This window comes from Silurus aristotelis (genome assembly GCF_946808225.1).
Source record: "Silurus aristotelis genome assembly, chromosome: 27".
Classification (NCBI taxonomy): Eukaryota; Metazoa; Chordata; class Actinopteri; order Siluriformes; family Siluridae; genus Silurus; species Silurus aristotelis.
In genome coordinates, this window is record NC_139600.1 from 12,845,606 (window position 1) to 12,863,623 (window position 18,018).

At 38.0% G+C, this 18,018-nt stretch overlaps 1 protein-coding gene across 2 annotated transcripts in view; it reads left to right on the top strand.

The window, feature by feature from the left end:
- The first annotated feature begins 11,586 nt into the window (after window positions 1-11,586).
- Window positions 11,587-18,018, top strand: part of LOC310721284 (serine/threonine-protein kinase MARK1-like) — a 51,565-nt gene continuing 45,133 nt past the window's right edge. Inside the window, exon 1 of one of the 2 annotated variants that reach the window (XM_083532844.1) lies at window positions 11,587-11,995. In XM_083532844.1, the coding sequence (XP_083388970.1) occupies window positions 11,945-11,995 (51 nt within the window). In that variant the 5' untranslated portion in view covers window positions 11,587-11,944. The remainder of the gene's footprint in view (window positions 11,996-18,018) is intronic. The other variant, XM_083532845.1, reaches the window with a different exon arrangement.

Below are 18,018 nucleotides of genomic sequence, written 5' to 3' on the forward strand. Positions count from 1 at the left end.
TTATTTTTCCAAAATAGGTCAGATTCTCACGATCCAAAAAATTATGGGTGTGAGTGCGCGGTTGGTTAAAGCACAGGAATTAGTGATATGCTGGATGCAAACTTCATCGTACAGGGCAAAGGGAATGATGGAGTCAACTCGTACCTCAAGAGCCATTCTCAATTACTACGTTTCAGATATCGAGGATGCTTTATGTAACAGAAAGGGAACAAATTGTTTAAAAAAAAAAACTTAACAGATTCTGCTTAGATCCCTGATTGTGTTTTAAGTGGGGTTGCAGAGGTCAACAGTTGGGGTTTCATATGCTTGAGCAAGCAAATGAAAAAAAAATATATAATTGAAAGTATCTTCAGAAAGAAATGCGTTTTATTCGGTCTGTGGGGAGAAGATCACAAGGATATGTGGAATGTGATTTATATCCAAAAATGCGACTTTTCTATTTCCAAGTACATTCTGTTGATGTGCAGGATTACGATGAAGTCAAGGTATTTTCAGGTTTAATTGTTTCTCCCATAGGATATAAAGTGAGAGCTTAAGAATCACATAGCATTTGAATGATTTGATATGTAATGCAAAAAAAATGTAATAAAATTGCATCCAGCTGCTTGCATTCTCTATATGTAGTAGATGCTACAACTGAAATAATTTATTCCTGAAATCCTTTGTGTATCAAATATATAGTTTAACATTGAATCTGTGCAGGAAAGTATATAAAGCCTAGTATAAATATATAGCATAAAGCATGTCATTTGATTTGCTGTATTTCTATCATTTAATACTTCAACATTTCTCATTGGTTTAAAAGTATTTGTCTCTTTCTTACTCTCCTGTACCCCAAACTAAGAATTATCCTGTCCCAGTGTAAATATGTAAAACAATGATAGTAATAACAAATGTTAAAATGGTACAAACAATAACAAGTTTTATTTACCAGAACAACTACAAATTAACACTTACATTACAGATTTGTAGATCCAATCCATTAAAATATTCTAGAGTGGAAGCACTCAGTGTACAGGAGATCATTCCAGACTGCAATTATAATTTACTATGATTCAGTCACAGTTTCACAATCTGTATTAGTGTCTACTTAGTTACATTTATTCGATTCTACCCAGTATGGACAAGTTTGTGAACACCTGATACACGGTAAGATTCTAATGTGCTTTTTGAACACTTCATTCCACATTTAATTCCCATTTGTTATTATAACAATCTCCACTGTTCTGGGAAGATGCCTCTAGATTTTGAAGTGTTTTCATGGAGATTTGTGTTTATTCAGCCGCAAGGGTGTTAGTAAAGTCAGGTACTGATGTAGGTGAGGTGAGGAGGCCTGGGGTGCAGTCAGCATTCACATTCATTCCAAAAGTGTTTGATAGGGTTGAAGTCAGAGCTCTATTGCAGGAGATCTTCCACTCCAACAGATGTAAAGCATATGTTCATGGAGTTTGCTGGAACAGGTTTGGATCTCCTAGTTCAAGTGAAGGCAAAATTTGATGCTACTGCATCCAAAGACATCGAAATAAATGTGTGCTCCCAACTTTGTGATAAGAGTTCGGGGAAGAACCACTTATGTCTGAAAATGGGTGTCCCAATAATCTTGATCTATTTAGTCTATATATCCAATATATTCAAATTATAAGTAGAACAATAACCTAAAAATTAACTCACTCTCTCTCTCTCTCTCTCTCTCTCTCTCTCTCTCTCTATATATATATATATATATATATATATATATATATATATATATATATATATATATATATATATATATATATATATATAAAACTGTATATGCTATCATAACCTTGACCAGGCAGTTACTAAGGATGACTGAATGAAGTTTTTTACATTCATGTTATTCAACATAAACACATACAAAATACCTGTTGTTTAATCTACATTTTTGTTACATCCATCTTGATCCCAGTGCACACTTAAAAAATATAATGCACCTCCAAAAAAAGTTATCTGTTCATTTTGAACATCATAATCATATTTAATTATGTCTCTGCTGTCTATTGATATATTTTAGCACTGGTATTTGGAATAAAACAAGAGAGATCATTGTATTTGTGAGATTTCTAGAGTAAGCTGAGGAAATCCCTGGAGAAAGGTAAATAGGAGCCTAATAGGGAGGGTATAAAAAACGGAAAAGAAAATTAGATGAGGTCACTCTAAGCTTTTGGCAGAGACCCCATTCACAAGTGGCATACAGAAAAGCCCACTCAAGTAACCACATTCACACACACACACACACACACACACACACACACACACACACACACACACACACACACACACACTACATCAAGTAAAGGGCCTATTTGTCAAACCATGTTGTGTAGGTTGTGTTTGTATTCCCTTACAGTCTGACTCCATATTACGTTACAAGCTTGTCATAGTGGTTACACCATACAGAAAAAAGCAGATGAAGAGTGCCTAGCCATTATTAGCATTTAAATCAAGCTAAGCCAAGGATGAGAAAGAACTAATTTACACTGATGTCACAAGTCTTAAGGGATCAGTCTTTATCACTCATCGCTCGCTGTACATCAGGACAGGCAATTAGCTGAAGATTTTGTTGAGCTCCATCACAAATTTTTTCTTCCTAGTGGTTAGACACTTCAAAAGCGATAGACATAACATCAGTGACATCTCTGCTTGCACTGCCAGCTGTTGCTATGGCACAAATGCTTATAAGCAGCATACGACTTTCGGAACTCTCTGAACTTTTGGAACCACATGGAATGAATGTCATTTCTTGGCAACCACTTTCACATCATCAGCCATTTTCAAATGTCATGCAGTTTTGCCTCCTACAGACTCATAAGCACTTGGCTGTAGGAAGAAATATGCACAAATGTATAAAAAAAAAAAAGCTGGGTGGAGCTCCTTTTTTGTTCAAATCTTTGCAGCATGAATCCAACAAGGTGTTGGAAACATTCCTTAGAGATTCCGATCCATGTTGACCTGATTGCATCACATCATGGCTGCAGATTAATCTGTTGTGCATTCTTGCTGTAAATCTTTTATCCCCCACATCCCAAAGGACATCTAATGGGTTCAGATCTGGTGACTGAGGATGCGTTTGAAGTTCTCTGAACTGTTTGTTCTATTCATGAGATTCACTTATAGCTGGATTTAAGGTTGAATCATTATCACCACCACCACCATCACCACCACCTGACTAAACTGAACTGGTAAATGGTGTGGTAAGACTGGACTTTTAATGAGAAGGCTGTGTATGAAAATCCAAGCACTGCCAAACTGTCCCTCCAGGGTCGTTGCGCAAGGGCACTTAAACCTCAACTGCTGATTTTGATAACTTAGGGGTCACCAAATCTTTTTCTATAAGGGCCACATAATTTTCCTTTCTTTAATGAGGGGCCGAGTCGGTCTGTAACAGAAAATGACATGGGGCCAGAGTGACTACCAGTATTATTGTGGAGATTTTATTATGATTTTAGATGTGTTTATTATGCCTCCTAATTCTAGATTATTTTATTATATTGTTTTATTATATTGTTGTATTGCATCTGGTTGGTGGGTGAATCTAACAAACAATTAGGCTAATGTTAATAACTTGAGGTCGACCAATAATGAGTTTATACCTACAATCAATAGCTTTTAAAATCCATACTTGATAAAAACAAAGAAACATAACACTCCATATAAAATAGTACTGAACTTTATTATAACCAAATAAAAAAATAGTATTGAAGGTACCTTTCAAAACGCTCAAGGACACTGTACAATTGCGTGCTAATCATAAAAAATCAAGACAATCAACAAAGAGCCGTTTACCTGTTAAAATTAAACAGAGCTAATCTGAAAAAAAGCTAATCTGAACAGATGAGATTTAGGACATGATTTAAAAGTGGTCAGACAGTTACTTTCCCATATAGATTGTGGAAGAGAATTCTTAAGATGAGAGAAAGATGAATCCAAAGATTCCCTATAGTGAATAAACACACAATAGAAAGAGTAGTGGAAGCCATGCTGAGAGAAGAGGTGACCATCTGTGAGCAGCAATATGGTTTCATGCCGAGGAAGAGCAACACAGATGCATTATTTGCTTTGAGAGAGTTGATGGAGAAGTATAGAGAAGATCAGAAGGAGTTGCATTTTGTGTTCATGGATTTAGAGAAAGCGTACGACAGAGTGCCAAGAGAGGAGTTGTGGTATTGTATGAGGAATCAGGTGTGTCAGAGAAGTATGTGAGGGTGGTGCAGTACATGTATGAGGACAGTGTGACAGCAGTGAAGTGTGCTGTAGGAACGACAGACTGATTTAAGATGGTGGTTGGACTGCATCAAGGATCAGCTCTAAACCCTTTCCTGTTTGCAGTGGTGATGGACAGGTTGACGGTTGAGGTCAGACAGGAGTCTCCATGGGCTATGATGTTTGTGGATGATATTGTGATTTGTGGTGAGAGTAGGGAGCAGGTTGAGAAGAGCCTGGAGCCTGGAGCCATCTTCGAGAGTGAAAGGGAATGTTTATAGGACTGTGGTGAGACCTGTGATGTTGTATGGTTTAGAGACAGTGGCATTGAGTAAAAAACAGGAGCTGGAGCTGGTAGGAGAATGCTGAGGATAGAGCCACCAGGAGGGAGCAAAAGAGGAAGACCAAAAAGGAGGTTTATGGATGTGGTGAGGGAAGACATTGAGGTGGTTGGGGTGAAAGAGGCAGATGTACAGGACAGGGGGGGTATGGAGAAGGAAGATCTGCTGTGGGGACCCCTAATGGGAGAAGCCAGAAGGAGAAGAAGAAGAAGAAGAAGAAGAAGAAGAAGAAGAAGAAGAAGGTACAAAAAGGGAAATAGATGAAAAAGATCTGAGAGTATGCTATGGGATGTAAGTATGAAGCAAGTCAGAGAGAGATGAGGGTACAAGATTATAGAGCTTTAAAAGTGGGAAGAAAAATCATGTACTCAACTCAATATTTGACAGGAAGCCAGTGTAGAACAGAAGAGATATTCTTCGATGGAGGAGGTTCCAATAATTATAGGGACAGCTAAGTTCTGGACCAATTAAAGTTTATGAAGACGATGGTGAGGTAACCCAAACAAAAGAGAGTTACAATAATCAATGCCTGAGGTAACTAGAACACGTACAAGAACAGCTATGAAATTGGAAGTGAGGAACGGACAAAGACGGCTGATGTTTCATAGATAGATGTACACAGACCAAATAATACAGTGATGGAAATAATTATTTGATCCCCTGCTGATTTTGTAAATGTAACTCCTTAAAAATGAACAGTCTACAATTGTTATGGTAGGTCTATTTCAACAGAAAGAGAAAGAATGCCAAATCAAGAAAACATTTTTTTAATATAAATTAATTTGTATTTTATTTGATCGAGAGAAATAAGTATTTGATCCAACCAGCAACAATTCTGACTCATAAACACCCAAATTAGTCATGTACCTTAAAGAAAGAACTCCTAATATCAACTCATGTGAATAAAAGACACTTATCACAGAATCAACCTCTTCCATTCAAACATCTCAACCACCAGGGGCATGACCAAAGAGCTGTCAAAGGACATCAGGGACAAGATTGTAGACCTGCACAAGGCTGGAATGGGCTACAGGACCATCAGCAAGAAGATGTATTTCAAAATGGAAGAAATAAAAGATAAGTCAATCGTCCTCGCTCTGGAGCTCTATGCAAAATCTCACCTAATGGGTGTGTGTGTGTGTGGGGGGGGGAATTCTGAGAAAGGTGAGGGATCAGCATAGAATTACATGGGAAGACCTTGTTAAGAAAATTGAGTGAGAACCAAGATTGAATCTCTTCTAAACAAATCAAAAAAGGTAAGAAAAAAAGAGTACTATTTGGCTGGAGGACAGATAGAGCTTGGTATCGTCTGCGTAGGAGTAAAAATGAATGCAATAATTCGAATTCTAATCTCAAACAACCAAATATAACCAAGAGGTAATAAGTAAATAATAAATAAAAGAAGGCTTAAAACAGAACCTTGAGGAACACCAGTTATCATACCAGGCATTATTCACAGGGCCATTCCAAATGTGGGGGTGGACCGTAGTTTGGGGACCCCTGGTATAAATAAAATAACTGTTGGGAAAAGTGTGTCTTCCAAATGTGGTAAATGTCTGATCCTACCATTTTAATATCACAGCAGAAAATTAAGGGTCAGATTATATATTTTACAATCTGTGAAAACGGACTTCTTGCTACCCCAAGGTTTTTGTCTTTTGTATTCAAGTTACTGTAGACTTTCTGTCAATCATGTTTGAATTATTGTTTAACATTATCCAAAATGAGTCCTTCCTTATAAAGAACTTGGTTTATCACCTGCACCAGTTTAATGCAGCACTTTTTTCACTCAGAACTCTCTGAACTCAGAAGTGACCAACTTTCAATGCCCTCCCTGACATGCTTCTCCAATCTCTAATTATTTGCTTTAGTCATAACGTGTTTTTCAGTCACTGCTGTCTGGCATTGTAAAAATTGGATCACTTTATTCAAGATTAAATACCACCCTCGTCCTTGCCCTCACGTATCTTAGCTTCCAAAGATGTTCAGCATACCAGTGGGTTTTATTGACTTGTTGGAGCAAACAGAATGAGCAAGCTCTGCCTTGTAAAGCATGCTTTGCTCACATTCAACAACTGCTATTAAGCAGTCTGGGTGGAGTGAGGGGGTATAATGAGTCTACTTGGTTTGTATTATCAGCTGACTTTTCTACTGAAGCGGAAGTTTGGAAAATAAAAAAATAAAGCCTGGTATGGTTTATTTCAAAATCACTGGCAGCCTGGATGCAAAACATAAATGTGTTATTTATCATTTATAACTGAAGAAATTATTAACACAAATGGAAGCCTGATTCATTGAAAACTGAGCTGGCACAGGGTCTCCATTAGTCACACATCTCATACTGTAGTCCTTTATGAGATTGAGATTTGGATTGAGAACTTGGATTTGGATCTTGGAACTATTTGTCATGTTCCTTAACCCATTTTTGAACATTGTTCCATTAATATCCTACTGAAACTGAACTTGGTCTGCAACAATGTTTAGGTAGGTGGTACATGTCCAAGCAACTTCCAAATGAATTTCAGGACACATAGTTTCCTTGCAGAACATTGCCCAGAGCATCACACTGCCTCTGCCAGCTTTTTTCCCTCTAATAGTGCACCCTGATGCCATCGCTTCCCCTGGCACAAGTCATCTACATGATTTAAAAGAAAATGTAATTCATTAGTCCACCTCTTCTATTACTCTATGGTACAGTTCTGGTGCTTGCCTTCTTATTGTAGATGCTTTTAGAGATAGACAGGGCTCATCAAGGCCACATCGAACCCCCAAACACTGATTGTCCTTTCTTAGACAACTTTCAGCAGGGACTGACCACTGATCCAAGTCCCAGAAATCTTTTAAAAGCTTTTTTCAAAAGCTGTAAAGATGATCCACAGTATGTAGTCCCTCAACTTCATCAAGCAGAACTGGAATTAAACACACTTTGCTTTAATGTCAAATTACTCAAATCTGTCAACATGAAAACTAAATGTATTGAAGCAGACCTGTTAAACCATCAGTGAGGTGCAGCAAAGAAAGTGTTAACCATGAGGCCTCTTTCCAGTGAAATAATTCTGTCATGATGTGCAAAATGAGAAAATAATGAGTTATTAAACAGCATACATTTGCCCTTCATTGGATTTTTACAAGTTATGTTACATTTCCATCTCATCAGGGTGGCTCCTCTCCTAAGAGAGCTATACTAAGGTTCAAGCTTGTTGTGTGTGCCAGGAGCAATACAGTGGGTCTGATGGTGAGTGGCCAGTTAAAACAAGAGCGAGCGTCCTCTATTCAGAGCAGAAGGGCTGTACATTGCTGATTAAGGCGAAAATGTAATGAGCTAATCGAGTGAAGTCCTAACCACAAAACTGGAAGGGGCTGTGAATATAGTCTATGATATAACGCATTTGTTAATGGGTTTAGTCCTGACATTAGACTGTATCTTGTTTCCCCCTCTTAAGGTTTAAAGGAATCTAATGTCTAGCATTCACTGATGTCCCGTACAATGTATTATTATTATTATTATTATTATTATTATTATTATTATTATTAACTATGCACTTATAACAGATGTAAAATTTTTTGGATCAAACAAATCAAATTCTACCAAGTGCTTGTCTCGGAGAGCGCTTTAAATACGAGGAATATGTTTTCTTTTCCACCTGAGCACTAGCATTGAGAACTAGCATTAACTACTAGCACTGAGTGCTAGCATTTGTTTTTTGGTCAGTTGTCGGTAACTCAGTAATGCAGTTTTAATAATAAAATTTTAGCCAGATTCTTGCCAGATTATTATTATTGTTATTATTATTATTATTATTATTATTATTATTATTATTATTATTATTAATAATTATTATTTGGTTTGGAGCTCCTATTAAGGTTGATGCTACATAGCTGCAATTTATCACAACTTTATTTTCTCGTGATCTGGACATAACAAACATTTCCTTAAATCCTGATAACCAGAAAACAACATTTGTTATGTCGCGATCACGAGTAAACAAGAAAGAAAATAACATTATAATGCATGGCCTTTTAGAACTTCTGTACTTTTGTGCTGCAAAGATATAATTTTTAGCTTGAAACACGTCAAAATATAATATTGTATTTAAACCCACAATCAGGCTTTGACAATCTTTTAGGCTATAACAATGAAAATAAATCTGCTTATTAATCAATTTGATAAATAAAAGAAATGTCTGTCTCTATCCTGGCACCAATGGAATTGGATAAATTCTCATTGAATTTATAACCTTTATCTTATCTGATACAGTGATATTATATGATTAATGATATTTACAGGTATATGCATGATGTATTAACTAAAATAGTGCAACGAAGCAGAGAAATAGATGATTCATAAACAATGCTTTAGGGGTAACATGAGCTTTACGTTAAAGAAAATACAATCAAAAACAATGCATGCATCCAAACAAACCAAGAAACATAACCATTTGCTAGCAGTTCTTTATGTACACCAAATATAAGTAACAAATTTATGCTGGAAGTGACACCATCGTTCACTTGGATGCAGTCGTGCCACACAAGCCCAGTCCTCTTATTAGATGCTGGTTAGGTTATGAGAGTTTAGAGATCTTTAAAGGCCGAGAACCCCTGCATTATTTGGTTGGATGGGATCCTGCCTCATAACTCACAAGTTGGTTTTGAATTAAACCATCTGCCAGCTGTGTAAAGGTCAATCTAAATTAATGGGAAATATTGCTCTTGGTCCACAGCAAGCAATAAAAAAAATGTCATTGCACAACAAACCACGTGATTATTATAACTTTAAACCTTCCATATGTATTTTATGGTCAGGGTTACGGCAAAATCTTTGGATTTTCTATACCCGTTGCTCTAAAGTAAACTGTGACATATATTTCCATATTGTGCAATCTCTGGAATACACGCTTTATGGCTAGTGCGTTATTTTTCCTCACAATAAATACTCGAGCCTAAGTTTAAATTGTCAGGAGTGAAAAAGGGAATTCTCTAAGAGCACACCCTTGTGTGAAGCAATACAACGTTTCATGCAGCACAGTTTTATAGAAACCTAATCTATGCTAATACTGGTATATTGTTGTGACATGCACAAATTGGCGTTCATAAGGGAGTTGCTCGGATTTTGAAAAAAATGACTTCTAAAGAATGAGAGGAATTGGAGACGATGCGTTCTGAACATGCAGAATGCTGTTTACCCCTGCAGACTGGGTGCTATCTATCCTTTCAGAGAGCGATCCAAGCAGATCAGGTGCAGAATTCCAGCAATGCTCATCTCTTTGCCAAGCTTCGATGGATTGTGGGTTTTTTTCTTCTTCTTTGCACTGTTGCCATTAATACCTCTTTTTTAGGCTTTGCAATAATAAATATAATATAAATCTTCTCAGCTGTTCCTCCATTCCTGTATACCATATTTCACTTTTTGTCAGGTCACTAATAATAATAATTGGGCCACTAACAAAACTGCTCAAGGATTTGTTCCATTAAGATGCTTCATTCCTGTAACTCTGGTATCTCTGGACTGCTCTGAATAGCCTTGTTCGGGAAAATAAAAAGGAATCCAACACTGGCACCTGGTGGGCAAAGCTATTTTATTACAGTATTATAAATTGGTTCAATTTAATATTTAAGCATCTAATTCTATGAGAGGGACAGCACATGTAGAAATGGTTTGAACATGTGCAGAGGAGGGACATGGGGTATATCGGTAGGAGAATGCTGATGCTGTGGCCAAAATTGTATTTATTTATTGGGTCATTTTTTCTTTATGTCCTTATAATGTATGTCGTGGGCTGCTGGCGGATTCGCAGAGTACAAATTTAATTGCATGGTGCAACAGACCATACTGATTTCTGTACATCTGATTATAAACTGTTGGATTTTAAGTCTCGAATCTAATTCAGGACCAGGGTTTGGAGATGTATGGAATGGCCTTAAAACCATATGTATGTGCACTTAAACCAAATAAAACAAAGCCATAATTTAAAGGTCCTTCCTCTTTTCTTTGTTGGTACTGGTAAAATCTTTTTGGACAGGATTTGTTTTACCTACACCATTGCTAAAAGTTTGCAGCCACCTGGTGATATTTGTATGTGCTTTTTGAGCACCGCATTCCACATTTAGTCCCAATTTGCTCTTATAACTGCCCTCCACTGTTCTGGGAAGATGTTCCTCTAGATTTTGTAGTGTGCTAGTGGACATTTGTGTTCATCAGCCACAAGGGCATTAGTAAAGTTGGGTACTGATGTAGGTGAGGGTGAGGAGACCTGGGGTGCAGTCGGTGTTCATTCATTCCAAAGGTGTACAGTAGGGTTGAGATCAGAGCTCTATAATGGGGCCGCTCGTGATCTTCCACTCGACCGGCGCTCGTTTTGTGCACAGGGGCATTGCTACGCTTGGGTTTGGGTTTGTAAACGCAAAATTTGAATATACGCCATCCAGTGGCATCTTATACAATTGTGTGCCTACAGCTTTGTGGTAACAGTTTGGAGAAGAACCAGGAAATGTCAGGTGTCCCAATAATTGCATTTGATGTATTTTACTGTCAGAATCTTTTCTCTGAAATGAGGCTCTTTTTTCATTGTATTTACTCAGGGTTATTTTGGAAAGATGTAGAATTCTATATTAATAAAAAAAAAAAAAAAGGAAAGTGGGATAGAAATATGTATATTTTATTTGCTGTTTTATACCGAACGTGAAATCTTGAATTGTGAACAAAGAAATGTAAAATATGTTGTTGTTGTGAACAACATTTATACAATTATAGATTTGTTTGTTTTATTAGGAAAATTCTATATTCATAAGAAAAAGTGGGCTATATAATACCTCTTGTTCTTTGAGCATCAATAAAAAAAAATCTAATAAAAAAAAAAAGAAAGGAAATGTTGACTGTACTGTACATTGTGGTTCTGCTTTAACCTTCAGCACCTCAATGGTCCTGCGGTGCCTCGTTTGCGCATGCGTGTGTTTGTGTTTTCTTCCACCAGGTGGCAAAGAGATTCAATGGCTAAATTTCTATCCCTATTGAGCCTGTAGAGGTGTATTGAGAGGCTTTAGCACTCTTTAGGGAGTCTATGTAGGGAGCACGGATGCATTTGGTAGACGAGCTCTCGCATCCATCAGCTGCAGCGCTCAGATGAACCGGAGAGCAGAGACGGCGGATGGAGTAACATCTCAGAATCTCTATTCCCCTTTATTTTACTTTCATTCTGGCATCACCGTTTCCGGATCGTGGACCTCGTATGGAAGTTGAGATGGATATTTTTAATCATTGCCTTTTTTTTTTTGTTTTTTTGGAGGGTTGTCATTGTGTCGCAGGAGCGCCGTGTGACAGGCCGATAGAGATGTAGGAGGACACACTCACACACGCCGTTACATCAAACCGGCCTCCAAACATGTCTACCAGGATGCCTTTACCCACCGTGAACGAACGAGAGACTGAAAATGTAAGTATGGAAGAACAATATCTCAAGAAAGATCTCATGATTTGTTGTTTTTAATGCTCTTCATGCGCCTTCTTGGGAGACAAAGACCTTTGCTGTGTCACTGCTGAGGTTTTGGGGTTCTAATAACACAAACATGATACAAAATAAATGAAATGAATAAACAAACTAACCAACTAATGAATAAATAAATACCTTTCGAGCCCTTTTGGATCTCTATAAACTGATCCAGTGAAACATTAGTGTATATGTGACCTACAAGTTCATACTTCATTACTATTCATGTCAGTATGTGTCAATGATGCGCTTTCTCTTTCTGGATTCTTCTGGATTGAACGCTTTATAGCCCTTAATGAAGCTTCTCAATAAATCAGCTGTTAGTCTGCGGGACATCCCACATTGACCTGTCCAAGATCAAATGGTGTCTCCCAAGTAATTGAGAATTCATGCATATAAAACAAGGAAGTTAAAAAGTTACAGGATCAAATAACGGACTATCAAGAAGGACCATTGTATGACCAGTATGACCACTTTTCAGTTTCCTCACACACACACACACACACACACACACACACACACACACACACACACACACATGCACACAATTGCATTTTTCCACAAAACTAATTTGTTTGGCTGATATTCCCGGTCTCTTACGGATAGCACCATAGACCAAAAAACTTATAGGGAAATTGTTTTAATGGCGTTTGTATGTTGACATAATGAAATTTATTAAAACAAATATTACTATACTTATAAAATGAAGTTAAATGTTAATACAGTACAGTACTGTATACGTAAAATAGCATTTTTGGGTGGCATCCGTTTATCGCTTTTTTCGTTTATAAACAGGGGATTACTGTATATTAAGGCTGTCAAAATAAACGCATCAATGTTGCGTTAACGAATGAATTCATTTTAACGACAATTTTATTAGCGTGCAATTAATGCGGATAGCATCTCTTTTTGACCGTTTTTTTTATTAAAATATAAATAAATCAATATAAAAGAGAAATGAAAACCTTCGACACAACACACATTAAAGTCACAACGTCCTTTCTTTACGCAGATATCAAAAAATAAATAAACCCAATTGTTAAATAATTTAAAATCACTAAACATTTGTTTCACTGATGCGCCAAGTCTCAAATCAACACCGTATCCGCTATGATGCACACATCCGGCAATTAAAACCGTCCGTGTGGAAACATAGCAAAAGGTACGTTTGGTGTCCTGATGATTTACTTAATTTAGTAAACCATAATTTCTTTAAAACATGTACAAGAATATACTTATTCTTATTAATATTATTATAACAAGTTATCACTTAGGGTGTACTCACTTTTGTTGGCATTTATTTAGACAGCTGTACTTTGAGTTATTTGTAGAGAACAGTAAATCTGAACTGCTACACAAGCTGCACATTGACTACTCGTAAATATATCCACGTTTCATTTTTATAGTATCGTAACTTGAGAAGAAATACTAAAATGGTTGCGGAAATGTGAGGGGTGCACTCACTTTTGTGAGATACTGTATACAATCTATAATTTGAGTCTATATCATTATTATTATTATTATTATTATTATTATTATTATTATGACTAAAACAGGAGGTGGAGCTGGAGGTAGCAGAGCTGAAGATGTTGAGGTTTTTATTTGCGAGTGACGACGACGGACAGGATTAAAAACTAGTTTATTAGAGGGACAGTGCATGTAGGACGTTTTGGAGACAAGGTGAGGGAGGCGCGATTGAGATGGTTTGGACATGTGCAGAGGAGGGACATGGGGTATATCGGTAGGAAAATGCTGAAGATGGAGCCACCAGGAAGGAGGAAAAGAGGAAGACCAAGGAGGAGGTTTATGGATGTGGTGAGGGAAGACATGCAGGTAGTTGGTGTGAAGGACAGGGGGGTATGGAGACGGATGATCCGCTGTTGTGACCCCTAATGGGAGAAACCGAAAGAAAAAGATGGTTATTATTATTATAATAATAATAATAATAATTATTATTATTATTATTATTATTATTATTATTATTATTATCATCATTATGAAAAATCTCTGGAGAAAATGTGCCTCAGGGTGTGGACACATTACAACTCATTACAACTGCCTATATACCTTAACACTCGTGGCCTCGATAGTTGGCGACTTTTCATTTAAAATCGGATTAAGAATAACTTGCGAAATTTTGTTGAGTTTACACTACAGTACATGTACAATTCCCCTTGAAATAGGAACCATCAAAAGGAGAGTTAAGACCTCGCAATTTGTTTTTACTCACGAGGGGTTAAAAAAACGTAACCCCCGCGAGTATCGAGGTTGCACTATATAGCAATTAGAGATCACTTTGGTTAAATTTTTTCATGGTATCTCATCCTGTTATCTTCTGGCCTATAAACACTAGAAGAAGAACAGATGGAAGACATTTATAACTGTATGAGGAAGGAATTAGATTGTCAGACAGGAAAAGGTACATGTATGATTGAAGAAAGTGGGTTGGTATGTAGTGATATAATTAATTTGTTTATTGAAATGTTGTTTCTTTTGTTCTATGAAAAATGCATATGTATGATTGTGTCTAATAAACTAAAGGGTTATGAAATTTAACCCTGAAATGTGTCTGCACTTATGGAAATATAATCATTCTCTAATCGTGGTTGTGTCGTATCCTGTGCAATTCTCCATCCGATGGCGAGGTTTCTGAAAAGATTCCCCCTTCGCAGGCACACAAAGCCGTCCAGCAGCATTTTTTACAGACTGAATTTTCCTGCTTTGTCACAAGGTGAGAACTCGGAGGAAATTCGCTCAAAATATCCCATGATTGACTAGTATCTCTATGATTGACAGGGGAAAGGAAGTATGCTTTGCCTCTCTCAGAGAGCATAGCCAAATTTATTCTTTTGTCCCCCTGCTATGGATGGCTGTGCCATTGTTGAAATTTAACTTACTCTAACAGTACTTTTTTTTTTAACTCCACAACAGGTCTAACACTTAGGAACTTTGGCGATGACAGCCAAGAGTACCAAATGCAGGCTGCTGCCTGAAAATGTCAAGGACAGAAGGAGGTGATAATGAAGTGAATCCCAGGCCTATGTGCCAGAGACATGCCAGGAAAATTACATGAAGGATTTGTCAGCCCGAGCCACTACTATGACCATCAGGGCCTGTACAGGTGGAATTCATTTCGAGTTCCATTGCAGCCAGTATGCATGCTTTTTTCCCCCCTCAGGTTGCAGTGTAAGGGTGTACAAGAGTAATAATGCAGTAGATATAGTGTGGGATAGCCTAGTCACTCACTCGGGAGACTATACCACAAATTGGGTTAGGCTTTCAGTCAGATTTAGTTTCTCCAAGGCAGCTTATGTATCAGTGTGTATTTGCTGCCTCTGAGGCACAATCCTGCATTACACTCGGAACATCCGAAACCCAGATGGCTGACTAACCGAGGTGTTTTGGCAGTCATTGAAACTTTAGGGTCTTGTCTCTATATGTGAACATCTCTGTGCACTTCGTTTGCGCTGTTGCATCTTTTGCATTTAGCCAATGCCTGCTGTTAGCTTTTTTACTCTGGGTTTCAGCAAAGGCACCCGCTCTTCTCCTTCTATGTTCTTGCTAATGCAGTGCGGCAATGAAGCTTCCTTACCTTTCATCCCATCAACACTGCAGCTGTATCTGCTGCTCTCTTCACACAGCAGGTGTAGGTTAGTGTCTATGCGATAAGCCACATGTTTTGTCAAGCCAGAGCAAGGAGATGACAAGCAAAGATTTTTTGCACACACACACACACACACACACACACACACACACACACACACACACACACTCACACACACACACACACACACGCACACACACATCCGGGTGTTCATGAAGAAAACAGTGAGTTCTTGTCATTTTTTAAACTGGTGTTTTATCTTCGCAGCATCAAGGCCTCATAGGAAAACAATCCCGCTGAGCCTGTGAAGCTTTGGACCTGTGAGGTCTCGATCAAATAGCAAAGATAAAAGTGAAGCCTCTGCTTTTGCTTCCCTTTTTTTGTTGATGGTAATTTAGCAGCATTTTACACCTCGGTATTCAGTGGTGTCCTGCCTGAGTCAATCCATTTTACAGTATAATACCGTCATTATTGCCGTCCATAGCCACGGCTATAAAAACGATCAATATTATAGAAAAACTCAGCGCAAGAGAGCACTGCATTACAGACAGGAATCTCATACAGCAAGAATAAAAGCTAATACTAAAGCAGGAAACCAAATGAACACAATTTGACAAGTCTCCTTTCACTGCATCCACAGCTGCACCACCCGCATACATCATCTCTAGCAAAAGCATCAATATTTACCTCATAAAATGTCCCTGCGTTTTTCCTGCATTTTTGTGCTTTTTTTTTTTGGTGCATTAGGGTTTTCCTAATGTGTTTTTGTGCAAATTCTACCTGAAAGAAAACACAAAGGTATAACCGGTTCATGCTATATCTTAAAAACTGTTTTGAATTGTTTTTGCTGACCTTGCTTCACCATGTCCAGCTACTCTAGAAAAGTCCGTCTTGTAAATGTCCTTCTAAGTGTATCTGCACCCAAATCAATTTCTACTTCTCTGTCAGCCGTTGTGGAATAAAAAAACAGCTATTAATCCACACCAATATATTAGATCTCGTGCTTTTTATACTATCAGATGTGGGTTGCAGTAGTGCGCAGGTCGCTTTCTGACCATCTAATCGAAGCACGTGAAAATGCAGACGTGTTTCCATGCCTTCTATCAGGCTTCCGAGTGGCCAAATCGCAGTCTGATTGGTTAAAGCAACAGCTTCAAGTTACCAAAAGCCTGCATTGTTCATTTCTGCTGGCCATATGGCACTATGTGATGTGACGGCTGAAATGTGACTGGATAGAGCAGCACACCTGAGAGAAAAGTTATGAAATGAAGAGAGTGTAAGATCTTTGCCATTTCTCTGTAGATCTTCGCTATTGAGTAATGTTTCAAAACTGGCGTCAATGAGATCTTCATGCAGCTTCTTAAGCTACACTCTGATTGCTATGTGAAAGCATCCTAACCAATAGCAACATCTTTTAAATTAAATTACACCAGTTTAGAACTTACTTCACTCCTACACACAGAAACATAATATGTACAACTCACCAGAAATGAACATATAATGAGTTCTATTTCTCTAGTTATAATAAATAAGCAGGATAATTATGATTGGCAGTTTGGTCAGCATAACATTGCCTATAGAGTATAAAGTTGATGTTTTAAGGGTTTTTTAACAGCTTCAGGACAAGCTCACCTTTTCAAGTACGATGGAGCTCATCGTACAGTAATTACAGTATGTAAAGGTGTATACTAGGTGGTATCAAAAAGTTCATTGACTAGATTTCGCAGAATGATCTCCCTTAGATGCCTGCCAGTAGAACTTGCTATTGGTTCGTGAAGATGAGTTTAACTTCCACTGTGAATACTGTAGCTTTGTCTCAGGGTTGTACCCGTATACCTAAGTTTCTTCACTGGTTATGATCCTCGACATGAAGGACGGGTCGTCCATGGCAAACTGAGTCCTTGGCAGACTTTCTTAGCAGTGTTCTTCTGTTCCTTGGCAGCAAACTTGGCAGCATCACAGCACATGTTCAAATCACACGTGAGGATCGCTTGGTCTGTTCCGTATGACACACAGACAGTGGCAGCAATGTTGTGGTTTGTTCTCCGACAATCGTCACGCACAAGTTGGCGAATGGTTTCGACATCTTCCAGGGTTGAGCTCGTCGAAGGTCTTCCTTATCTCTTGTTATCAAAACGTCTCTGTGGCAGATTTGCCCAGTTTCCCAAAGAATTTTAGGTTTTCTGTTTGTTCTAACTTGCTGGCCATGATGAAATCACAAACGTGGTAACGTGGTCGGAATAGCACCAGTTGCACAGCTTCCGATGTGCACAGGATGATGTCTTTTGGCACACTGACTTATTAAAGTCGGTGCTCCCTGTGACTGTGCGTGCAGCCTTGTGCTGCCATCTGTTGGCATGTTACA